This window comes from Sphaerodactylus townsendi, linkage group LG13 (genome assembly GCF_021028975.2).
Source record: "Sphaerodactylus townsendi isolate TG3544 linkage group LG13, MPM_Stown_v2.3, whole genome shotgun sequence".
NCBI classification, from domain to species: Eukaryota; Metazoa; Chordata; class Lepidosauria; order Squamata; family Sphaerodactylidae; genus Sphaerodactylus; species Sphaerodactylus townsendi.
This window is the reverse complement of record NC_059437.1, coordinates 43,131,869-43,158,675: the sequence shown is the minus strand read 5'-3', so window position 1 is coordinate 43,158,675 and position 26,807 is coordinate 43,131,869. Positions and strand designations below refer to the sequence as shown.

Sequence of the window (26,807 nt, the reverse complement as noted above, 5' to 3'; positions counted from 1 at the left end):
TTCTATGGAAGCTGTTCTTTCCCCAGTTTGACTATTCTCCACCTTTTGGTGCAGAATAATGCACTTTCAATCCACTTTCAATGCACTTTGCAGCTGTGCGGAATAGCAAAACCCACTTGCGAACAATTGTGAAAGTGGATTAAAAGTGCATTATTCTGCATGTGCGGAAGGGACCCCAGCCATTACATTCTGCTCTCAATGACACATAATCCACCAAGATGTTAGCTAATCAACCCTCAGCTGTGAATCATGACAACCTGCTTCCACAAGTCACTACTTCCTCCTTTATCACAGCACTCAACAAGGCCTAGATGTACTCAATGAACAAGAAGCCCAGCGTTCCTCTACAACTTTCTACCTCAAGCCCAAATGATGTGATCATTCTAACGCTGAGCAAAATGCCTCTGCCTACAAAAGTCGGTTGTGTTTGATTGTGCTGCTACAGTATTTTATTAGCAAGTGAGTACCTGTACCAAGTGCTACACAGAATCCGAGACATGATGGATGACATAAGTTTTATTAGAAGATAATGAAAACTGCATCATGATTGAAAGAAAGCAAGGAAGGGAGAAGGTGGGGAGGCCATATTTCGGTGAATGTCAGCATAGCAACAAGACTGTGTCAGAGAATAATAAAGCAGAAACGTCTTTGGTGGTAATGTAAGAAATTGCAAGGTGGTTTGTGGACAACACGGAGGGGCCACAACTGATCAGTCAGTACTGTGGGAGCCTTCCAGAATGCCCTCTTCTCTTCAAAGACTGAGGGTGGGGGAAACAGGCAAAGACCTACAAGAAGCAAAGGGTTAGGGACACTCTAATCTGTCCACAGACGCCTCATAATCCACCCCTTCGTGCGTCACTTGGCAGGTGTAGTTGTTATGGCTTGCCCAATCTGTGGCACTCAGGAACAGGTAGCTGCTGGCCAGGTAACGATTGTCGCTCTGTTTGGATGGCCTGGTGGTCTCCACTCCCTCTGTGACCTTGGCGTTGTCAGCCTTCCAGGTGACTTGGACTGCTCCAGGGTAGAAATTGTTCATCAAACACACAAGGGTGACCTTGTTCTGGGCGGCGACCTCTTCAGAGGATGGAGGGTAGACAAATACGGCAGGAGCTGCTTTGGCCTGACCTGGAAGGCAATGCCAGTTAAAAGAGATGTTTCAAAAAAGAACAGTCTTGTTGTAGGCGAGGTCAGAAGTAGGGGCGTAGCGCCAAGGGAGGGGGGATGGGAGGGGGCAGGTTGCACACGATGCACCAATGGGGGTGGGGTGACATGCAAGCAGAGTCAAGTTTGGCATTTTCTGGATTTTTGACATGCTGAGCCCGAAAGGTTCACCATCACCGGCGTAGGGTGAGGATTAGTACAATGAGCAGCAGTGGCGTAGTGGTTAAGAGCAGGTGTACTCTAATCTGGAGGAACTGGGTTTGATTCCCGGCTCTGCTGCTTGAGCTGTGGAGGCTTCTCTGGGGAATTCAGATTAGCCTGTACCCTCATACACATGCCAGCTGGGTGACCTTGGGCTAGTCACAGCTTCTCGGAGCTCTCTCAGCCCCACCTACCTCACAGGGTGTTTGTTGTGAGGGGGGAAGGGCAAGGAGATTGTAAGCCCCTTTGAGTCTCCTACAGGAGAGAAAGGGGGGGGGATATAAATCCCCAAAAAATTTGGTTTCAAATCTCTCACTGATGAAATTCACTGATTATGATGACTCAATGGAACTTCCATGTTCAGAAGCACTGTACATGTGTGTATATGAGGGTGGGTGTGCAGGCCAGGCCTATATTCCATTAATGCTCTGTTTTTGTTTCATGGAAATGTCTGTCCGGCTGCTGTGTGAAAAGAAAGCTGAACAAGATAGGCAGGCTCCAGTTTTGACCTTGAGCTAATCATCTCCCAATCTAGCCTACCTTACAGAGTTGTTTCTAAGGCTAAAATAGGGATGATGTTTCAGCCTTAAGGTCCTTGGAGACAAACTAGGATCAAAAATCCAACAAAGGTTAGTTAGATTGGCAGTAGAAGAAGAAAAAGAAGAAGAGTTTGGATTTATATCCCCCCTTTCTCTTCTGTAGGAGACTCAAATGGGTTTACAATCTCCTTGCCCTTCCCCGCTCACAACAAACACCCTGTGAGGTGGGTGGGGCTGAGAGAGATCCGAAAAGCTGTGACTAGCCCAAGGTCACCCAGCTGGTGTGTGTGGGAGCGTACAGGCTAATTTGAATTCCCCAGAAAAGCCTCAGCAGCTCAGGAGGCAGAGCGGAGAATCAAACCCGGTTCCTCTAGATTAGATACACGAGCTCTTAACCTCCTACGCCACTGCTGCTCCTTTCCTTTTTTAGACTGAGCATCAGGTTATGAATACAACATTTATATTAGCTATATTAGCCTTGATTAAATATATACAATAACGTATTAACCTTTATTAAATTGGTTAAGGCCTTCACACAGTCTGGATAAAGTTGTTTGGAGGAGAGATCAGATCCTGATCCCAGTCTACCAATTGCTTATGCTCGGGGTGGAGATTGTGAAAGTGCAGGATTTCTCGTCTCTGATACATATACACTTGTTCTCATATAATTACTGTGCATTTTGACATCAACGAATTTTAAATTCTTCCTAATGAGGAGTCAGAACCACTTCTTTATTGCTGCCAAGAGGCCAAGAATCCGTGCAACAATTCTGTGGTGTGCTTTACTATCCATCAATGTATTATTCAGCTCTTATCCCCTTTAATTCCTCAAGCCCTGGAAAATGCTTTAATCAATAATAAAAAGAGTTTGGATTTATATCCCCCCTTTCTCTCCTGCAGGAGACTCAAAGGGGCTTACAATCTCCTTGCCCTTCCTCCCTCACAACAAACACCCTGTGAGGTAGGTGGGGCTGAGAGAGCTCCGAGAAGCTGTGACTAGCCCAAGGTCACCCAGCTGGCGTGTGTGGGAGTGAACAGGCTAATCTGAATTCCCCAGAGAAGCCTCCACAGCTCAGGCGGCAGAGCTGGGAATCAAACCCGGTTCCTCCAGATTAGATACACGAGTTCTTAACCTCCTACGCCACTGCAAGTTTTCTATGAATAGCAGGAGGAGCTTTCAAGAACATTGGGTGAATTTTGTGTCATTTAAAAAACCACTTTTTAACAAAAAAGATTAATACTCCCTGATCTTTCTAGTGCATGAATAAAAGGAGGAAACATTTTTTTCAATCCTCTTTCAGTATGATTCCAGAGCTTCGTGAGGTAATCTTCTGGGAATTCCCCATGTGGGCAAATACTCTGTGAAAAAGCTGAGTGCATATATGTTCCTTTGGGATATGGAAAGCAAAGTACTACATAGAGCCAAGGTTGTTTCTTCCCACAGGATGTTGTTCAGTATAGAAATAAATCTCAACATAACTGAAGGGGAACTTGCCAAGAACAGCCATTACCTTTCCACACCACCCTTCTGTCATTAAATTATGCATTTTAGGGCCACGTGTTTAGATGGCTTTGCAATTGGACCGGATGAAGGGCCCATCTAGTCCAACCCTTAATGGTAAAGTATCATCGTTGCATGAGAAGGGTCAATCTATAGTCCAACCATAGTTTAATGCATGAGAAGGACCAATCTAGTCATAGAATCATAGAGTTGGAAGAGACCCCAAGGGCCATCAAGTCCAACCCCCTGCAATGCAGGAACACACAATCAAAGCAATCCTGACAGATGGCCATCCAGCCTCTCTCTTTGAAAACCTCCAAAAAAGGAGAGTCTGCTACACTCCAAGGTAGTGCATTCCACTGTCGAACAGCCCTGACAGTCAGGAAGTTTTTCCTGATGTTTGGGTAGAATCTCTTTTCCTTCACCTTGAACCCATGACTCCTGGTCCTAGTCTCTGGAGCCACAAAAAACAAACTTGCTCCCTCATCGACATGACATCCCTTCGTGTGAATGCGAAAACAGGGAAATGGGTTCCTGTTTCTTGACTACAACCCATTATACATGTGCTAGGCAGATGGGGCCTTCATCATCCCATGTCAACCACATAGTGGTATATCTACAGGCAGATTTGCCTGCAGATGACAATGCTGGCTCATGGGCAGAGCCGTTTGGAAGGGTTCTGAGTTTTATGGGAAGCCCTTCGTTTCAACTATTCATCCTAGATCTGGAATGGGTATCTCTATAGGCTATTTAAGTCAACCCTGTACTCAGTGCAGGGAATCCAAAGCTAGGATGTCTAGCTTCTGCTTTAAGGCCTTCAGCAAAGGAGAGCCCCTGACTCCCAATAACTGGTGCCATTACTGAGCGATTTCCACTATTAGAAAGTTTCTTCTAATGTTGATCTGAAAATGCCCCTGTAGCTCTAGTTTTGCCCTCTGGAGCAGCAGAGAACAAGTGTTCAGTCCATTTATTGGAAGACTGCGACAATGCCGCCCTCACCTCTAGCTTTAGTCTTCTCTTCTCTAGTCTAAACATACCCAGACCCTTCAACTTCTTGCAGGACTTGTTTTCCAGACCTCTGTGCTGACCATCTTCTTGCCCTCTTTCGAACCTGTACCAGTTTGTTTTCATTTGTCTTAAAGTTCAGTGCCAAAGTCTGGACACACAGTCTACCAGATTAGATCAACAAGATCTTCCTGAATAATGCTTAGTTTTAAAAGGGCCCTTTACCTAAAGTGGACTAGATCATTGACCTTCAGTGGGTGGTTGGGGAGGCCCCTTCCGCACACGCAAAATAATGCGTTTTCAAACCACTTTCACAACTGTTTGCAAGTGGATTTTGCCATTCCGCACAGCTTCAAAGAGCACTGAAAGCAGTTTGAAAGTGCATTATTCTGCATGTGCGGAATGAGCCTGAGTTATATTCTGAGGTAAAGCAACTATGGCTGTCTAGATAGGATCCCTCCCAATATTTTTTGAAGGAAGGACACAATTCGTATACTAACTATAGGTGATGCTAGATAGAAGAATGGAAGTCGAGTGCACGATCACCTTAAAAACTACCAAAATTTTCCAAGATAAAAGCTTATGAGTCAAAGCTAATTTTTACACAGTTTTCACTCATGAAACTTTATGCCTTGGAAAATTTTGTTAGTCTCTGTCTCCTTCCGCACATGCAGAATAATGCACTTTCAATCCACTTTCACAGCTATTCCGTACAGTAAAATCCAGCTGCAAAGTGCATTGAAAGTGGATTGAAAGTGCATTATTCCGCATGTGTGGAAGGGGCCTCTAAGGTTCTACTGAATTCACATTTTATTCTAGTACTGCAGACTAACACACCTGAGACTGTGTGATTCTGGAGTTTCCTCTGGACTGTTTTCTTGATCAAAAATGACCCAGTAGGGGGAAAAAAGTTCTGGTGCTGTGCCTATTTTATTTCTACTGGGTCTGAAAGCAGACCTGAGAAGAAGAATATTTTACTGGGGAAATAGATGGGAAAAAGAGTAACTCTCCTCCTTAATCCTGTGGCTGATCGACATTGTCCGCTCCTCACCATGAAAGCTTTTTAGAGCAAAATAACACAACTGGAGTTTCTGTCAGAAGACTCCAGAATCTCATATTGGAAGATGTGGTAAAGTTTCCCTCCACAAACGATGATTTCTAAACCAAGTGACACTTACAGAAATCACTCCTTTGAAGACAGAAGGAAAGGGAAAGGAGAAAGGAAAAGAAAAAGAAAAAGACAGAAGAGAAGATAAGAGAGATGGACAAGAAGGGGAGGGAGAAGGAAAAAGACAGACAGGAAAAGAGAAGGAAGTGGTGAGACAGATGGAAGGGAAGGGTAAAAGATGGGAAGAAAAAGAAGGGTAGGCAGAAGGAAAAAGACATATGTAGTGAAGGATTTAAAGTGGATCACACGTTAATGGTAGATCCTGGATCAAAAAAAGGCTGAAGTCCACATGAAAATGGCATTCTGTTTAGAAAATGGAATTTGGTCCGTACCAAGGGTCCTAAAAGCTAAGAAGCAGAGACAACGCAAACCAATGGCAGCATAGTAAATTCAAACATGTACCTGGCATGCTAGGTCAGGCGGACTAAAAAAGAAACAAAATCTGGAAATGAAAAACAATGCAATGGAAAAGACAATACAGGAACGTTTCTGTTACTTACTGAGGACGGTCAGCTGGGTCCCTCCGCCGAAGACATACCACAGTGGCACGTGGCTGTGCAAAAACCTCCTGTGCGAAGGAAGGTCTCAGCCAAGAAGTGAAATCAGAAGCAAGCCCCTACCAAAGATCCATAACTTCCAAGTGTAGGTGGGATTCCTGAAGAAAGGCACAGTCACACTGGTGATAGTAACAGCGGATCAGGAAAGCGTGCAATTGTCTCCCCAACGAGGGCATGTTGCTAGTTCTTACCCTGTGCATGCTACCATCTTGGCTGGTGATATCCTGGAGGATCTGTTTGGCAACTCCCTTGCTTTAGATGTGTCTGCTGTACCAGCACTTACCTTGGGGTCAGTTGCCCTTTGGACACATGGTGATGCGCAGTTAGCGTGTGGAATCGGTGTGGCCTGTGGTGTGATCGAACATCTGATGCCTTTAGTTCTGCTGATCGATGCCTTCAGTTCTTCTGATTGATGCCTTCAGTTCTGCGATGGGGTGCAAAGAATGTATAACTGAAGAAGAAGGTGCAGGAACAAACCAAACACATGTGCTCCATAGCTGAGTCTTGAACACGTTTCTGCAGAAGCCAATCCTGTAGGCTTATAATTTATGGCCTCTTTTGGGTGCAGAAATTGCACGGTCTTGGCCCATTATGTCAATTGCTCTCCAGTATTTATTTTAATGATGTTATGTTGCTTTATTTATATCCCGCCTTCCACCCCAATGGGGAGCCAAAGCTGCTCACATCACTCCTCTCTCTTTCATTTTATTCTCACAACAACCCTGTGAGGTAAGTTAGGCTGAGCATGTGTGACTAGTCCAAGGTCACCCAGCAAGCTTCCATGGCATGAGGGGAGATTCGATCCTGGATTTCCCAGAATTCAGTTTGACGCCTTAACTGCTAAACCATTCTGGCCACCATCTTACATTCCAATAGGACCTTGCCTGTATCATGTATTAACCACAAATATGATGGAACCATCACAGTTGAACCATCACAATTGAACACTTATTCTGTCATTCCTCTTCTCCCCTTTCCATACTTCCGTAGGCTGGCTGCTCTAAATTTTAAAACTCTATGTTACAATTATTAAATACACATTGATTCGCCTTTTGTTTATCCAACTATCAGACTAGGGCTGCGGAGAGCCACTTTTATATTCCCACTCAACCATGATGTTCCCTGTGTAATCTTGGGCCAGCCCCTCTCAGAGTAACCTACCTCACAGAAGTGTTGTGAAAATAAAGGAATTGGTCCTCATTCGATGAAGCTGAGGGTCATGATGTCACTAGTTGTGGCCAATCTGAGCTGTGCACAGCTTGCTTCTGCTGCACAGTGTCACAATGCAGAATGGTATGGTTAATTAAACAGTCTGCTGGTGGACTGTGTGCCTTTTCCTTAGGGTCATTGCCAGGGCATTGTTTACATGTTCCTTTGTGAGACACATGAACTTATCTTCCTTATTGCACTGTGCTCCTTTCCTTTCCCCCCCAATCTTAGTAGGGAGGATCTTTCATCTCATTATAGCCGAGGGATAAGTGGCAATATCCATCAAAGGGGTGCATTTTATAATCTTTTGAAGCAGTGAAGACTGCAACCACTGTAGTCTTCGATCAGTGGAGAAGAGTTTGAGTGAAACTTGCTCTGGGTTTGCCTGCCTGTATAAGATCTGCCACAGATATCAGACAAGTGGTGTATGGTACCGTCTTCCACATGTACTGTTCTGCAGACACACGGGGCATTCACTTGTTTGAAGATACCTGCAAGTCAATGTCTCCCTTTATGCCTTCTTCTTGATATGTTAACTTTCTACCTGTAGGGAGGTTTTGGTGAGTGCTTATTTTCAAATATAAGCCTGTAATACATGATAGGGCTGTATCAAATGCTTTGGTATTGACAGAAGAAAAGAAGAGAGACATATTTAACAGAGTGGGGTAAGATGACCGTCACCATATGGCATCTGGGTTAGGGTATTTGGTATTTGGTATTTGGTATTTGGTATTTGGTATTTGGTATTTGGAATCAGGCAGTAGTTCTATTGGAGCAGGTTTTTGAGTGTCTATGAATGCTCTTAGGTTTATAGTTATAAAATCCCGCGTGATAATCTCAGGTAAATCCTTAAAACATCTTGTTACCAGTAACACAAATAAAAGCAAAGATCCCCAGTAAATATAAAACAATAAACTAAAATTGCTTCACACTGCCTTAATCACAGCCACTAGAGAATACCTTACAAGAAACAGAAAAAGGATGCGTCTTCCAGTCTGCCAATGTTGATGACTCTTCGAAATCAATGATTTCGAATGGATTTGCCAGTCATGGCCAAACAAATCCCATTTCCTGGTATGTTCCTTCCTGCCAGCTAACCTGTTCTTTTCTACTCATGGGGTTTATCTGACTGTATTGAAGTGGAAAATACTCAAATGACTGATGCTGTTTATACCACTTCAAACTCATGCAAAGATTAAGTGAGTGGCTGGAAGAAAAGGAATAGGCTAGCTGGAATAAGACTTACAAAATTATGAGTTGTCTGGAGAATTATGATTATCAGTATCTTTCTCATAATGATGGCCAGTGACTCTCCATCCATCCATCCATCCATCCATCCATCCATCCATCCATCCATCCATCCATCCATCCATCCATCCATCCATCCATCCATCCATCCATCCATCCATCCATCCATCCATCCATCCATCCATCCATCCATCCATCCATCCATCCATCCATCCATCCATCCATCCATCCATCCATCCATCCATCCATCCATCCATCCATCCATCCATCCATCCATCCATCCATCCATCCATCCATCCACCCATTCATTCATTTCTCCAACAAAGGATTCAGAGCAATTAACAATTACTTTTTTTAAAAAATCTATTGACTTTAAAGGAGGGACTAGATTTCTTTCCAGAAGCGAAATCTATCAACAATAGCTAAATGGAGCCTCCACATTTGGATGCACTGTATAATTTACTAATATAATAGAAAAACTGTAAACAACTGGCTTGAAGAAGTTGGAAAAAGTCATTCCATCAAGAAATGGCACCAATTTAATGTTTCAAATTTTATTAATCTGCTAACAGTAGAAGCTGACATGCCAAGGAGATTCTTGTGGGGGAGGGGACATGAAGGAAGGGAGGGGGTAGAACTGCAAAGATGGAAGTCAGTTTAATTTTCAAACTAACAGGAGGGAAAAATCAGAGGGGATTCACCCTGCCCCATGGAGGAGGAGGAGGAGGAGGGGGGGAGGAGGTGGAAGAGAAAGCTATCTCTTTCTGATGGACTGTGGTAGGAGGGGCGCTGTCGAGTCCTCCATGCTTCAAGGACACTCAGACCTGTCCACTGACTTTGTGATGGGGTTTCCTTCATGTGTCACCTTGCAGGTGAAGGTCTGGTGCCTTTCCCAGTCTGAGTTGTTCAAGGTCAGGTAACTGCTGGCTACATATTTATCGTTCTGCTTGGAGGGTTTGGCTGTCTCGACTCCCTCTGTGATCACGTTGCCATCGGCCAGCCAGTCGACCTGGACTACCCCTGGATGAAATCCACTCATCATGCACACCATGGTGGCTTTGTTGGTGGTCTTCATTTCTTCAGCGGATGGTGGGAAGACGTGCACAGTTGGAGGTACCACTGGTTGGCCTGTAAGACAAGGGGAAAGCCTGTTCAGTATCTGTGTGTACTATGCAGGCAAGGAAATTATATAGTGAAGTCAGAACTGAAGATTTCCGGCATTGTGTGCTTGTGTATGACGTTCACTAGCATCAAGATAGCACAAGATCGAATGTTATGTCAGCACTGCAGGGACATTAGATTGGAACAAAATATGTTCAGAAGCACACTGTTCTTGCTTTTATATGGAGTCATTGCATGAAAATAAGTTCTAAAGCCAGGTTCTGATGAAACTTGGCTCTGGGATGGATTTCCAGAAAACTCAAAACTCGCTATGTTTGACCAAACATACATATCTGGCAAACTTCTTGACTTAGACAACTTAGTTAACTTGATCAATTGCTTCCATCTTGGCATCTTTCTGAATCTGATGATCTCACACCGATGAGAACATGTTACTTTGTTTGACTAGGGTGGTTAATGAAACCCTTCTAGACAGAGGCTGATTTCATGCATGTTGAATAACACCTTTTAAAGGCACTTCAGCAATTGTTTGCAGCTAGATTTAGCTGTGTGAAAGGGAATATACAGTTTGGCAAATGATGGCCAAAGTGCATCAAAAGGGAATTATCCACTGTGTGTGAAATCAGAGTTACAAAGCATTAGTACTCAGGAAGTATTTCTAGATCAACATTTTTAAACACGGGATACCTAGAAACATAGATTAAAGCACTAAATTTAAAGTGCTTAGGAATGGAAGTGTCCCCCCATGAAATTGTATGGAATGCTTCACATGTTCTAGAACTGGGGTGTCCAACACTGGTGCCCCAGATGTTCATGGACTATGATTCCCATCAGCCCTTACCAGCATGGCCAATTGACCATGCTGCCAGGGACTGATGGGAATTGTAGTCCATGAACAACTGGGACACCAGAATTGGACACCCAATTGGCCATGCTGGCAGGGATTGATGAGAATCATAGTCCATGAACACCTGTGGCACCAGTGTTGGACACCCCTGTTCTAGAACATGTGAAGCATTCCAAACAATTTCATGGGGGACACTTCCATTCCTAGAGTTGGACACCTCTGTTTTAGAAGAATAGATATTCCCAGAAACAGCCTAATCCAATGAAACAAATGGAAATTCTGAATGCAATCTAGTAAGAACTCTTGTAGAAGGTGCTACAGACATAATATTAGGGTAAACTCTGTATTTGCAGAGATTCAGATCAGCAGTAAGGCTGAATATGTGCAGGACAAAGGCAAGGGCTGGAAGTATAATCCCACACATCATTCTCTGTCTGCCCTAGCATCACATCTACAAGTCACTTGGTTGAGCTCAGCTCATAAATTGGGGTAGAATAAATCAGACTTCTTTCCTTCCTACAGAGGTCCCCAAAAGCACCTAACTCTGACCATCTCACAGATCTTCAGGCAGTGAACTGACACAGAAAGGGTTGCTAAGATTAGGTAAAAGGGACTTGTGAGTCAAAACAAGTATCTCTCCCTGACCTGAACAGCCCCAGGCTGGACTGCTCTTGTCAGCTCTGAGAAGCTAAGAAGGGGCTGCTGCCCCTGGTTTGTATTTGAATGGGCAGGGAAAACAAGAGTCATAATACGGAGGCAGGCAGTGGTAAACCACCTCTGAATGTCTCCTGCCTTGAAAACCCTACGGGGTCATTGTAAGTCAGCTGGGTCTTGACATCACACCCCCCTCACACAGATCTCTGCCTACCACTTGCCTCTCTCAAGCTGTTCATAAAACTGTCCTGGGAAGAGAAATGCTAGGTGGACAAAAATACTTAGGATTCTGCCTGAAAGGAAGAGAAATTCGGCACCAGATCTATGTGGCCCTGTTCCCAACAGGCAATGAATGCTGTCAAAAGGTTGCTGGGCATGGAAATCCTCCAATTCAATTATGTGTTGCATCTAGACATGCTCCAAAGAGAGTCTTTGGGCATTTTCCCACTTACCAGTAGCTGCGTGCTACTGTAGGCAAGTAGCGTGGGGTCCCCCGGCACTCCCCACTACAGGGGCGGTGACAACGCAGCCGTCCCGACACTGCCGCTGTCACGCCTCCTCACCGCACGTCATTCCTGGCGCTCTTCCAAACGGCACCTTTTGATGACCCCGGGGTCGTGGGGAAGCCCGGGCGCGCGCCAGAAATGATGCGCGCTGAGAGCAGCACGCGGCATAGGAGGGTCATGGCAAGTGGGGAAATGCCCTTTGTCTACTGCTAAGGATAGCATTGCTGTTCGGCAACGTTATTACCAAATGTGGCTTGTATTAACAATTGTAACACAGGAAAATAGCAAAGACAAGATACACACATATGAGCAGGTTCTGAATTGGGCTCCATATCGGTCCAGTTTAGTGGCATGGCAACCTTTGAACTGGACTGCACCACTTCAGACTGCAGTAGGGGATTCACATGATAATATTCTTCTATCCCGAATACAGTATTTGTACATATTAAAAAGTAGCATGTTAAAGGAAAGGATTCCAGACTAGTTTTCTCCCTGCTATTTTTCTGTCGTCTTGGATGTTTTGGTACGAAAGTTTCTCCTCTGGGTCTGAAGTGGTACAGTCCAGATTTCCACTGACTAGGGTTGGTCAGTGTGCACCATAAATTCAGAAGACCGGAATGGACTCGCAGTGCTATCCTAAGAAGATTTGGCCACTTTTAAGCCCACTGAGATCAATGGGCTTAGAAGGGTATAACTCAGCTTAGGATGGCACTTTTGACATTCATTATTCCAACCCTCTGCACTGAGGTGGATTTCTTTATATTACATATTCTGATACTCTGCATATCTCATAAGAACATAAGAACATAAGAAATAGCCTGCTGGATCAGACCGGAGTCCATTTAGTCCAGCATTCTGCTACTCGCAATGGCCCACCAGGTGCCTTTGGGAGCTCACATGCAGGAGGTGAAAGCAATGGCCTTCTGCTGCTGCTGCTCCTGAGCACCGGGTCTGCTAAGGCATTTGCAATCTGAGATCAAGGAGGATCAAGATTGGTAGCCATAGATTGACTTCTCCTCCATAAATCTGTCCAAGCCCTTTTTAAAGCTATCCAGGTTGGTGGCCATCACCACCTCCTGTGGCAGTATATTCCAAACACCAATCACATGTTGCGTGAAGAAGTGTTTCCTTTTATTAGTCCTAATTCTTCCTAATTCTAATCTCAGGGGTGGTTCACATATTCAAGCACTTGGGCTGTTTCCCCCTTGACTAGGCAATCACATGAAGAAAAAACTGTGGTAATGATCATGTAAACAATCGCATCACGGTAACTACATCAGTCATGGAACTAAATTACATCGTTCTCTATGTTTCATTCTCATGCTCATTTTTTCCACTTCCGCCCCCCTTCCCCCGCAAACAGTCCATAGAAAATTGTATGGAAAAGAACAGTATGTATTTGTAAACTAGATGTAAGGCATCATTGTAAAAACAAATTAAAAGTATTTCAACAAATTGGATGTGAGGGCGATCTGGCTGCGACGTCTGTCACCCTATTGATCGCCAGGGTTGATTCAGCTGATCTGGCTGGCTAGGCGGGTGTCCCCTACCTCCCTCACCGCTCTATGTACGTCCCTCCCGAAGCTGCGCGCTCGGTGGAAGGGGACGACCATCCCAGATAGAAGGAGTGTACCGTTCTTCGGTCAAGGGTATTTCAACAATTTTATACAAATATGAATCATGAAACGTGCCATAGTGATTGGTATGAACAGTTATAAGCATTCCACAGCCTAATATTCCTAGAAGCACACTTCTAGGAGGAGATTCCACTAAATCCAGACCTTCCTTTTACAGGATTATAGTCTTATGGAGATAAGAACAAGCATGATTTCTGGTGCATCTTGTGGTAATTTATTAACCTATTTATTGGGGCATAATTTTTGGCCCATTGAAATGATTACAGTTCTGGAGTCGAAATGGGGAGTCCTGTGTTTGGATTCCCCCTTGTCTGGGGGGTTCACTGGCTGATCTTGGGCTACTTAGTGCCTCCTCCTAGTATATGATATTAGGATTGTTGTGTAAGTAAAATGAAGAAAGGAGAACCGTGTACACTGCCCCAAACTCCTTGCTGGAAGGGTGGGGGAAAATGGAAAAACGTGCTTGATAATATTTCTGGGTTAGAGGAAGCCATGATCTAGTATTAGATCAAGTATTAGTCAACAGATCCCTTTATATGGCAGCTGAGGATAAAGTTTTATGCCTCTGATGAAGTGGGATCTAGAGCACAAATACTTCTGCAACCATTTAACTGGTTAAGGTGCCAGTAACCTCCTGTTTGTTTCTGCTGTCAATTTACCAACATGTATACCCCTTTTGAATTCGTCCACACAGAGTTTGCATCAGTTTCTAAGACACCCAGTTCATTCTACGGCAGTCCCACTGATTTCAATGAGATGTCAATATTGATTTCAATAGGACTACTCAAATGGACCGCAATGTTACGGTGTGATTCTCAAAATATTTGCTCGCAGTGTGTGCCATTTCCCATTTAGTTTTGGTGAATGACATTCTGAACATCACCCTCGATTTTACATATGCCTGTCACGATCAGCTAACGTTAGGACACTCTCAGTAATTTTTAATAGACTGAGAATCTAATTGGGGTTGGCAAACAGGATATCACTGCAGTTTACTTTAAGGAAGTCTACTAGGAGAAGGACAGAATTATTAGTTTCCATCCAAGACCATCCACTCCATACGGGCAGGGTTAGGAGCACCTAAACTGGCTACTTAAAAATAACAACAACCCAGATTCATTTCTGCCACACCTTTTCATCAGGGAAGAGTCAGAGGCCCCTTCTGCACACGCAAAATAATGCGTTTTCAAACCACTTTCACAACTGTTTGCAAGTGGATTTTGCCATTCTGCACAGCTTCAAAGAGCACTGAAAACAGTTTGAAAGTGCATTATTCTGCATGTGCGGAATGAGCCTGAGTTTGAATTTTTGCCCCAGAAGAGAGGCTGTAAGTTTTGACATCAACCCCATTTAGAAGACTATGGAGGAAAACCTTATTCTCTTTATCAACCACTTTTCCAGATTTTGGGAGGGGGTGTCGGGGAAGAGAGCCATTTCAACTGGTATTTGAACCTGCTGCCGGCTTCCCAGTTCAGTCCCTATTAAAGAGTCAGTGTTGATTCAAGGAGAGAAGGTCCAAGAGAGAAAACAGAAGAAAATCATGGACATTTCAAAAACATTTTAACAGAGAAGTAAAGGATGATGATGAGAAAACCAATGACTTACCAGTGACTTCTAACCGGGTCCCTCCTCCGAAGACAACCCACAGTGATGCACATCTGTACAAAAACCTGTCAACGTGTCATAGCAGAGAAGGGTCACCTTTTGTACGTAGGGTAAGAATGGGATAAGACACCAATTCTTTGGGATAAGATACCAATTCTTTGGGATAAGACACCAATTCTTTGGGATAAGATACCAATTCTTTGCTTTCCCTAAGAGGAATTCGCAAATGTGTAAGCATCTGCAGTTATTTGGAAAAAGAAAATTATATACTTAGCTGGTTCATCTTTGGGAAGAGAAGTTAACGATCCTGTTAGCCATTCAGAAGTATATTGAACACTAAATTATTCTTGCATTTGAATTCTCTTTAGAGTAATCTTATTGCTAATAATCCATTTTAAGTGGAGAACGCAGTATAGTGATATCCTGGTATCTTGAGCTGGAAAGTAGGTTTGTAGATTTGGTATGAGCAGTCCATACAGTCTAGTGGATGCCCAATATGTTTCTTGCAAAAGAGCACAAGTGAATATGAATACAGTAAAGTTTGTTCTGTGTTCAAATAGTTTCTTGTAAGTTAAACCTGATGCTCTGGGCCATTCCCGTGACAGTAAAGATGCTGCTGATAGTTAGCTGCTGATATGGCTGACCTATGAGGAAAATCAGTTATAGCATTTTGAAACTGCCTTGTTGGTTCGTTCTGGAAAGTTACCACTCAATCTCTCCTGAGGAATTCAGCGCAAAACAGATTCTTCCAGAACATTTGTTATTAGAGTTTGAGGGGAGAAATATCTGAATTATTTCTGTAGACTCTATCTTCTATTTTTACTCCTGTATTTTTTACTCCTGTCTGTACTTATGTAGTTGGATCACAATTGCACTGCATCAAGGAAATGTAGTCTATCCCTGAACAGAAGGACAAGACTTCTTTATATTCAACTGTATCCATTTGATTTGAGCAGCTGTCTCTTCCAGTGCAGCTGGATTTTGTTACTTAGAACACCGCTAGTAAAGTACAGTGGTGGTCTCCCATCCATTACTGGCTAAACACCAACTTGTAAGAGCTATAATGACCATGGAGCAATGTGGAAATAACCTCTGTAGGCTGACTTTCCCCCCAATGGTTGTAAAGCAGTGTATTGGTATTTATATTGGTCTAGAGCAAGGGTCTTCAAACCATGGCCCTCCAGATGTTCATGGACTACAGTTCCCATCAGCCCCTGCCATCATGGCCAAGTGGTAGGGCTCATGGGAATTGTAGTCTATGAACATCTGGAGGTCCATAGTTTGAAGACACCTGGTCTAGAGCTTTGTATATGGTATGTTCTGGCATCAGGAATGCAAGATGGTTTGTGTTTGCTACTTCTTATTCCTTCTGGACAGGTGGTAGAAGGTAATGGGTGAAAGGAGGTAACAGATCTGAAGCAATACGATTGGTGGATTTCACTTATGTTCTGGAAAACACATGGCCTGATGGGTATTCATGACCCACGTGAAGGGACATAGGGCTAGCAATTAATTTCAGCGTTTCTTCCTCTTCCTTTAGGAATAGACCTCATGCTGAATGGGAAGGAGCTCTGAAGAGACTGTACTTGGAACTTTTGGGGTGCAGCTTGAGGAGGTGGGGTTGGGAAAAGGCAGACCTTCAGTGGGGCACAGTGCCATATAGTCCACCTTCCAACGTGGCCATTTTCTCCAGGTGAATTGTTCTCTGACACCTGGAGAGTCATCACAATAGCAGGAGTTGTCAAGTCACCACCTGGAGGTTGGCACCCCTAGGGAACAGGACCCAGGCCGTGAATGGTTAGAGTGGATATTGCGGGTACAGGGAAGGCTGACTCATTCTTGGCAGGCGAGTGTCATCACCTATGGGGCAAACTTGGGTATAGAGTTGTCTTTTGCCAAGCAAAATGAAAGGTCAATAGTAAATATCGTGACCTAGAGATGCCGTAGGGAACTAATGGACAAGAAGAAGAACTTGGTGGGATTTCTTATCATCTGCACAAATCTGGCTACTAGCATAAGGGGTTACTTCCAGTAGTTCCATCTGGGAGATTCACATAATGGACCATACTCATGCTAGTCATAAGGGCTGGTCCAATGGCTATTGGTAACAACAATAATTCGTATTCCGAGGAACCTCTATTGGTGCAGACCACTTTGTTCTTCCTTTGGACATCAAGTCTATTGCCTCCAGCTCAGCTCAGCCATGACCTGTCTCCAGTCCATCTACTTATCTTTAGCCTTCATACTTCCATGCAGTCCTGAAGAAGTCCCTTCCACATTCACCAAAGTCAAAGGGGTTTCAAAGCAAATAGCTGTTTTTCAGGTTGCACTATGAACGACTGAATCTTTTTCAGTTTTCTAACTATGGACTGTCTCTTATCAGTGACCTGATGGGCTGTTCCTTTAGAATAAGGCCTCTCAATCCATGTATGAACTATGTACAGAAGTGGCTTTCACCCTGCATAGGGAGTAAGTGGATAGATTTCCCCACTCTTAGCAAGCTAGACATTTGTGTAAGTTAATGACCTCGAAGAGCCAAAAGTGAATAAATGTGAATTTCTATAAGATGCAGGAGCTTTGGGATGGGGAGGGCATCTACCCCGGGATGAAATCCACTCATCATACACACATATAATAGAAAAACTCTATAATATATAAAACTATGTGATATTATAGAAAACCTGTAATCAACTAGCTTGAAGAAGTTGGAAAAAGTCATTCCATCAAGAAACGGCACCAATGTAATGTTTCAAATTTTATTAATCTGCTAACAGTAGAAGCTGACATGCCAAGGAGATTCTCGTGGGGGAGGGGACATGGAGGAAGGGAGGGGGTAGAACTACAAAGACGGAAGTCAGTTTAATTTCCAAACTAATAGGAGGGAAAAATCAGAGGGGATTCACCCTGCCCCATAGAAGAGGAGGAGGAGGAGGAAGAAGAAGGAGGAAGAAAGAGGAAGGAGGAGGAGGAGGAGGAAGAGAAAGCTATCTCTTTCTGATGGACTGTGGTAGGAGGGGCGCTGTTGAGTCCTCCATGCTTCAAGGACACTCAGACCTGTCCACTGACTTCGTGATGGGGTTCCCTTCATGTGTCACCTTGCAGGAGAAGGTCTGGTGTCTTTCCCAGTCTGAGTTGTTCAAGGTCAGGTAACTGCTGGCTACATATTTATCGTTCTGCTTGGAGGGTTTGGCTGTCTCCACTCCCTCCGTGATCACGTTGCCATCTGCCAGCCAGTCGACCTGGACTACCCCTGGATGAAATCCACTCATCATGCACACCATGGTGGCTTTGTTGGTGGTCCTCATTTCTTCAGCGGATGGTGGGAAGACATGCACAGTTGGAGGGACCACTGGTTGGCCTGTAAGACAAGGGGAAAGCCTGTTCAGTATCAATGCAGAAGCAGCCCCGAGGAAGAGACTCTGTACTGATCAGCACTTAAATACCTCTGGAGGATCTGAGGATCACCAGACCAGATGTGACATGAGCATGTGCAGGAGCATTCTATGCAGGCAGAAGTGAAACCTGGATCAACTGTTCAGACTTTGATGTAACATCTAGGTTTTGTTTAATATCCACCCATTCATGTGATCAGTATGAATCTAGGGGGGATTCTCATTAATTTAAAGCTATTGAGAGCACAGTCAACACTCAAGCTTCCACTGAAAATCAAATTCCATGCAACAGCTTTTGGATACCTGCAAATTGGTGCTTTGCAACACTAAAAATGGCAGTTGTTTAGGGTATAATCTCTTGAACATGAGGTGACCCATCCCTTTGAAAATTACATCCCCTAGTTTGGAAGGCCTGTTTGCTAATCTGATATGCACAAAACTTTGATTGCAGCATTACTTTGTGGTTAAGAGACAATTCTCTGCCCATCCTCAGAAACAACACCTTGTTCCTTTAGATACTAGGCAGACATGTTTTGTGGGGCTACGCTGGTAAGACTTCAGTTACATTAAGTCCTGCCTGTGTATATGTGGCAGGAAGTCCTACACTTAGTCAGCCAAATATGTCTGGAGGGTTTATTGTCTAAGCCAATGAGCCATTTAGTTAAACTGATTTACTTGAATAAATTCCATCCTGATCCACTTGGGAATATGGATGGCTCTCATATTGTTCAGAACTAACTTGGACATTTCAGTGAGAGTTTGTCTGGGGAGGTTAATGGAAATCCCAGGTCCCTGTCAGAAAGTTTACGCAGTATTCCTGGGTCCACGTTTCCAAATAATGCATACCTTGAATATAAACTAAGGTAACAGAAAGAAGATTGGAATGGTCCATGATGTGCTAACTTGGAATAGCTAACATCTCCTGGAATTAGGGATGCTTCATTAAGTACCCTCATCTATTAAAAACATAAAGCTTCTGGCAATTCTGGAAGAAGATTCTTAGGAATGTATGGGGTAACCTGGGAACAGAATTGATACCATATAGTTCACAAATCTGTTTCAGTGCGTTGTGTCCACTAACGACTGCTTTTTAAAGAATAATTCTTGGATGGACCACAGCCTGAAAAAATTGGTTGACTGAACCAGGCCTTGTTTCTTTAAAAGAACAGGTCGGACAATGTATCAAATGGAGTCAGTGACTTAAAAAAAGATGTTATTCCGATATGTTGAGAGAAGATGGTCTTATGGAGAAAAACTAGTTTCAAGTATCCCCCAACCCAACATGAGATGGATTGACTCCAGAAAGGAAGCCATGACACTCAGTTTGCAAGATTTGAACCAAGCCATTAAAGATAGGACATTTTGCAGGTCATTAATTCAAGAGGGTCACAATGAGTTGGAAGCAACTTGGCAGCAATGAACACATACACCTCCCATGCTATGGTGTGCATAAGGTTGTGGGGGGTGGGGTTGCCAAGAGATAACTGCCATGCTCATGGCCCCATATTGCTCATCACTTGTTGGAGAGAAAGAGACACTAAGTCCTTTGGCTGAGAGCGAAACTAGAAGTTATGGCCACTGCAGATCCAACCTAGTGGCACCACTGCCATTTTAGAGAGGATTTTGGCCATTTAAAAAAGCCACCATGGTGAGACGAGACAATCTTCCCCTCTGCACCTTTTAAACTACCAAAACTGCTTTGTGGAGGCTGTTTTTGTCTTTAAAAAAGAATGGGGGATCAAGATCTGCTCCCTGCATGCCACAGGTGTGATAAGGATTGGGCTCTTGACTTGAAGCATGTCTCTAATGTCCAAATTGTCTCTAATGGTATCAAGGGACATGGGTTGGAATTGTGGTCACTATTAATGTCTAGTTTGGCTCTGATGCGCTCCTTTCCAGCTCACAACAAGCAATCTTCAGCAACAAGCAACCTTCAGGGGTTGTTTAACTATCAAGAAATGCAGGCCTTCCTGGCAAATACTTTATACTCAAGTATAAATTCTACTAATGGCCCTAGCACTGTGGTGGTGAACCTTTGGCACTCCAGATGTTATGGACTACAATTCCCATCAACCCCTGCCAGCATAACCAATTGGCCATGTTGGAATGGGCTGATGGGAATTGTAGTCCATAACATGTGGAGTGCCAAAGGTTCGCCACCATGGCTTTTAGCATATGAGAGATCAAACAACCTCCCTCCTCCCAAGCTCACAGAGACATCAGCAGGCAATACATGTGAGACTAATGCACATTGCAAATTGGACTGTAATGGTTCAGACTACAGGTGACAAATACCATTGGTGATTCCCTTCTTTTTTATGCATATTAGGCACATTAAAATAGAATAGCAGGAAGAAGGTTATGTGGGAACTCTCCTTCCTTATACACTTCTACATGAGCAAGAAAGTTTCTGAGACATGGTGGTACATTCAATTACATGATTTCACTGTAGTCAGAAATACTGCAGTCTAAATAACGGTTTGCCATTTCATTGAGATGAGAACCAGGAGTTAAGTTCCATCATAGACTTTTCATATTACAATGGATGGACTTAATTAGAGTCTCCCACCTGCAATGAGCTGGCTTTGAATTTGAGACGGACACAATGTCAAGCCCTGGATCTGTACTCAAATCAGACTCTGCAAGATTCAAGTGGCATTGAAATGTAAGGCCAGTGTTGGACTGTACCAGTTTAGACTGTAGAGGAAGAATCACATTATTGACGGACATGCCCACTAGGTTAATATAACCTGATGAACACAGACTCAAGCCTCTGAGTTGTATCGTCCATGCAATTGTGTACTCAGGTATCCAACTGCACAAATAATTGTGAGCTAGAAAAAGCACAGCTGCAATCATGCAAGTCATTGAATCATCTATGTAACCCTGTTCTACTAATGTTCCAGCACAAAGACATGGACCTTAATTAACAATGCTATGGTTGAAAAAAAATTAACAATATTAAAAAGAATCTGCCTGCCTGCCTGCCTGCCTGCCTGCCCGTCATTTTTCATCTGTCCTTTTAATCTGGCAACATGGCATGCATTTGATCAAATCTATGGGGTGGATTCAACAACCTCTTCCATGGGGAGGAAGGGGTTCTCATAGCTAAAAATGCCATGTTGAGGATGGGACCTCTATAGACAAAAGCCATGTTTGAAAGTGCTGTAATAAAAAGAGAATTAGATGTGGTCGAGTGAAATGTTCAAAGTATCGTCTGTCCGTCTGTCTGTCTGTCTGTCTGTCTGTCTGTCTGTCTGTCTGTCTGTTCATTCCCACACGGTGGCTGTGATGTCCAGTCTTACAATGTGATTCTTGAAACTGTTGTTCCTAATGGATCCCACCTTCCTTTAAGATTTAGCGAGTCTTATTCAAAATGTCGGCCTCAGTTTTACTCTGACCTGGGTCAATTCAATAATATTTTCAAATTCTCAACAATAAAATTCAACAATAAGCAATTATTTTTTTAAAACAAGAAGTTGGATTGCCACAATTTCGTGAAAGCCAATACTTTTTTATATTGTACCCTAATGTACATTTGATATTTTTACACTCTACTGTAATGTTTCATTCATCTAGGTAGCCTAGAAACAGAATGGCACAGTTTGAAGATAATAGAGTTCACTCTTTGCCATATGAGCAAGATTTGTCATCTTTAAATACCGGTAATACTGGCTACCAAAAAGAACTATAGTCACCATCCCCTGACTGTGAATAGACACTCTGTTTTGGAACACTATTCAGTATTCTGCTACCAGGAAGGATTATGCCAGAGTCTGCATTTAGCCATGAAAGAGATTTCTGGATTTTATGCCCAGTGATCTGTCCTTAGAAAACCTTGATTTCTTTCAGCTGACTTTCTTTCAAGTACAAGGGGTCAGGGAGGGGAGACAGAGGCTCATTCCGCACATGCAGAATAATGCACTTTCAAACTGCTTTCAGTACTCTTTGAAGCTGTGCGGAATGGCAAAATCCACTTGCAAACAGTTGTGAAAGTGGTTTGAAAATGCATTATTTTGCGTGTGCGGAAGGGGCCAGATACAATGAGACTGGAACATTCTGTTCGGGTTATGCTTAAAAACCCAGTTCCTTTGAAAGGAATGATGTGGAATGAAGGAGGAAAGTTCTGAGATCTACTTTGGGTCAAAGCAAGAAAAGAAGTGAAAATCATGGAAATGTCACAAAATTGCAGTTGGGAAGGAAAGATTCTGGAGAAATGCAGCAACTTACCAGTGACTGTCAGATGGGTTCCTCCTCCGAAGATCCACCACAGTGAAATATGGCTGTACAAAAACCCATCGCCTCCTCATGGCAGAGAGAGATCCTCAACACACATCCCATACGAGAAGAGAGAGGCCAATGGGACAACCATTGGCGCAAAGGAATCGTTTCCCATCCTTGAGGAAGCTATAGGGAGTAGATTTTTTTTTGATGGAAATGATGTCCTGGCCTACTCTCTGGGAACAGAAGGTGAAAGCCCTATTAGCTGTTGTAAGAATGCCAAGAACTACAGTCTCGATTAGGAAGAAACATGGTCATTCGGAGACTGTTTTGCTGAGAATCCAGAACAATCGTTGTGTTTTCTGCCTTGGCCTCTAACATCAGGCTGACTGCTCTACATACATTCCAGGTACTGGGCCGCTCCACGGAAACTGCTCCAACGAGCAGCCATGTTGGAAAGACACTTGCAAATTCACTGATCAATACTCACCCCACGGCTTGGCTCAACCTCCATTTTGAACTGGAAGGAGTCCACTGGATGAAATCCTAGCCTGGGACACGCAGAATCGTAGCATGAGAAGTGTAGGAAAACCACAGATTTCTTACCAGTGGCTCACACAGTCTAGTGGATACAGAATATGTTTCTGATGAGAAAATGCAATAGTGAAGGTGTAGGCAGTAAAGCTTTTTCTATGCTCAGTTTCTTCAAAGCACTGGACCATTCCACTGACTGTCAAGGTGAACTTCCTCAATCAGATGTCGGTAGGTCTGAACAGATCAGGTTTACTATTTTGCAGTGGCCTTATTAATTGTGTCTGGACAAGTTAGCATTAGGTTTTACCCGGCCCAGCATGGAAATTGGGTTGAAATATATGCTTCCAACATGCACCTTTTCTCAACTAAAACTCTGAAACATGTCCATGGATTGTGTCCATTTTTCTTGCTGCCATCACTATGACACATATGCTTGTGCAGGGCAGACTTCCCAAGTGGCTTCTGTAGAGACAGACTTCTCCTGTTTTCTCAGCCTTTACTGGACTTTTCTATGCATATGTATTCTAGTCTGCATTTGCACTGCATCATGGATATGCAGTCCATCATAGACTGCAATAGTAACAGCTGACTGGCACTTACAGAGATTCATTTCTAATTCTAGAAGAAAAAGAGTATGGATGTATACCTCACTTTTCTCATCCACTGGGAGTCTCAAAGGCTGATTCCGCATGGGCCAAAAACAGCAGTGTGAAAACGGTGTGAAAACGGTGTAAAAGGGTTTAAAATGGTGTAAAAGGGTTTATACTGTTTTCACAACGTTTTCACACTGCTGTTTTTGGCCCATGCGGAATCAGCCAAAGTCGCTTACAAACTCCTTCCCTTCCTCTCATTCTGAAGTCATTTAACAACTGGGGAATGACAGCCTATGGGGATATTGTTTAATATTAATTTTGTTGTGAGTCCTTTGTAGAGGGACTATTAGGTTTATTCTTTTTTGTAATAAGCCTGTGTAGATATTGTTTATGTTTTGTAATACAAAAGTTTATTTGTAATTGTTTCAGTATATTTACATTGGTACATTAGTACCATTCGCCATATAGGTGCTTTTCTGATGATAAGCCCTTGAGCAACCTACCCCAGCTTCATTATGGTTGAGTCTCCAGGTAGTGGCTGGAGATCTTCTGCTAATCTGGGTGACAGAGATCAGTTCACTTGGAGAAAATGGCCGCTTTGGAAGGTGAACCCTATGGTATTACACTCCACTGAAAGCCCTCCCCTCCCCAACCCCACCCTCTTCAGATTACGCATCCAAAATCTCCATGCATTTCCAAACCTAGGACTTGCAACCCTACTTCCACAGTAAACGGACTGTCTATGTCCCTGTGTAGAATCCATCCAACAGAAGAGATGCTCCAAAAGTTGTCATATTGATTCAATGCCACATGATCACCTGTCCCCTATCCTTTTTCTTCATGTGCATGCATTTCCCTTCCCTATTTTCCCCTTTCCTCTTTCTGTTTCCTCTTGTTGTTTTTTATTCTACCTGATTTCCTAACAGCTCAGGGTATTTTCTCTCCACAACCACCTTGTAAGATATATTAGTGTGGGGAAACTATCCTAACGTCACCTCGCAAAAGTCCTGACAGAATGGAATTTTGATCCTGGGTTCCAGAGGCCAAAACAATGTTCCAACTTGTGTACCGCAGTGGCTTTCTACCCATAATCCAATTAGGCAAGTAGAAATCAGCCTCCAAAGTAGCAGCCCCCGATTGTTTTAATGGAGTGAAATATTGAACCAAAATAATTAATCTAGATAGTATGTCTATCTAATCTAGATAGACTTTTACTGAATGATTTGTCCTGAGTTATTCCGTATCCTATGGGATCAAAAATTTGTTGGTTGGTGGTTAAGGTTTTTTGTTGCCTCCTACAACAAAAAGACCCTAAGCAAGTGGTCCTCCTGAAAATCATCCCTTCACTGAAGTTGGATCTTTTAAATATTCACTTTCATTCATTGGGAAACAGACATGACTCCCTCATTCACAAGGTAGCCCCAAAGAGGAGGTACACCCTTCCACATTCACCAAAGTCAGTGGCCGAATTCCCACTGAAAATTTAATCTAGATACAACCAAGTTTCAAAAGAATTGGCACCTTTTCATCCAGGTTCCAACATCCTCACTGCAGCATGTTTCTAGTGAAGATGTCTAGGCCAGCCCCTGGGGGGGGAGGGGGGTTGCCTGCTGTCAGGGGTGCAATTGTTAAGCTAGCAGCACCAAAATGTCAGAGTATCTTTAGGAGACCCTCCTGGTGATACCACCCAGGTTTGGTGAAGTTTGGTTCATGGGGACCAAAGTTATGGACCCTCAAATTTGTAGTTCCCATTTCCTATTAGCTCCAATTGGAAACAATGGGGATGGGGCACCCCCTTTGGGAGTCCATAGCTTTGGACTCCCTGGACCAAACTTTACAAAACCTGGTTGGTATCAGTAGGAGACTCCACTGATGATACCACCCAGGCTTGGTGAAGTTTGGTTCATGGGGACCAAAGCTATGGACCCTCAAATGTGTAGCCCCCATCTCCTATTAGCTCCCATTGGAGTGTTTTTTCAAAAAGGTGCATATACAAGCAGGTCCAGGAAAATCCCATGATAAGGGGGTGGGAGGAGGGCCGGAAATGGGACTGATTTGTGTTCCGTGGTTTGGAAGTGGGGAGATTGCGAGGAAACCTGAATATTTCGGGTGACTATCCCAGGATTAATCGCTGGTGGGAAATCACCCAGTGTGCTTCAAAGTGCATAACTTTATTTCAATTTGTACTATGAATTACTGAATCTTCTTCAACTTTTCTTCTTTGGACTGTCTCTCATCAGTGGCTCAGTGGACTCTTTCCTTGGAATAAGGCCTCTCAATCCACGTCTGAACTATGTACAGAAGTGACTTTTGCCCTGTGTAGTATGGAGTAAATGGATAGATTTTGCCCCTCTCACCAAGCTAGGAATTTATGGTAGTTAACGACCCTGATGGGCCAAAAGTGAACAAATGTGAATTTCTATAAGATGCAGGAGCTTTGGGCTGGGGAGGGCATCTTTCTTCAATCGGAATAGGAAATTGAATATAATTTAAAAAACTGTATAATATATAAAACTGTAATATAATAGAAAAATATATAATATGTAAAACTATGTAATATAATAGAAAAAAGTGTATAATATATGCAACTGTATAGTAGAAAAAGTGTATAATATATGAAACAGTGTAGTATAATAGGAAAACTGTATAATATATAAAACTGTGTGATATTCAAGAAAACCTGTAATCAACTGGCTTGAAGGAGTTGGAAAAAGTCATTCCATCAAGAAACGGCACCAATGTAATGTTTCAAATTTTATTAATCTGCTAATAGTAGAAGCTGACATGCCAAGGAGATTCTTGTGGGGGAGGGAACATGGAGGAAGTGAGGGGGTGGAACTACAAAGAAGGAAGTCAGTTTAATTTTTAAACTAACAGGAGGGAAAAATCAGAGGGGATTCACTCTGCCCCATGGAGGAGGAGGAGGAGGAGGAGGAGGAGGTGGAAGAGAAAGCTATCTCTTTCTGATGGACTATGGTAGGAGGGGCGCTGTCGAGTCCTCCATGCTTCAAGGACACTCAGACCTGTCCACTGACTTCGTGATGGGGTTTCCTTCATGTGTCACCTTGCAGGAGAAGGTCTGGTGTCTTTCCCAGTCTGACTTGTTC

General features: G+C 43.4%; 1 protein-coding gene across 4 annotated transcripts in view; it reads right to left on the bottom strand.

The window, feature by feature from the left end:
* Nucleotides 1-501: 501 nt before the first annotated feature.
* The window catches only part of LOC125442851 (immunoglobulin lambda-1 light chain-like), a 420,716-nt gene continuing 394,410 nt past the window's right edge, over nt 502-26,807 (bottom strand). For all 4 annotated transcript variants that reach the window (XM_048514607.1, XM_048514610.1, XM_048514609.1 and 1 more), the window contains exons 3-4: nt 6,076-6,113; nt 502-1,125 (exon numbers count right to left, since the gene is read on the bottom strand). In XM_048514607.1, coding sequence (XP_048370564.1) covers nt 803-1,125; nt 6,076-6,113 — 361 coding nt within the window. In that variant the 3' untranslated portion in view covers nt 502-802. The remainder of the gene's footprint in view (nt 1,126-6,075; nt 6,114-26,807) is intronic.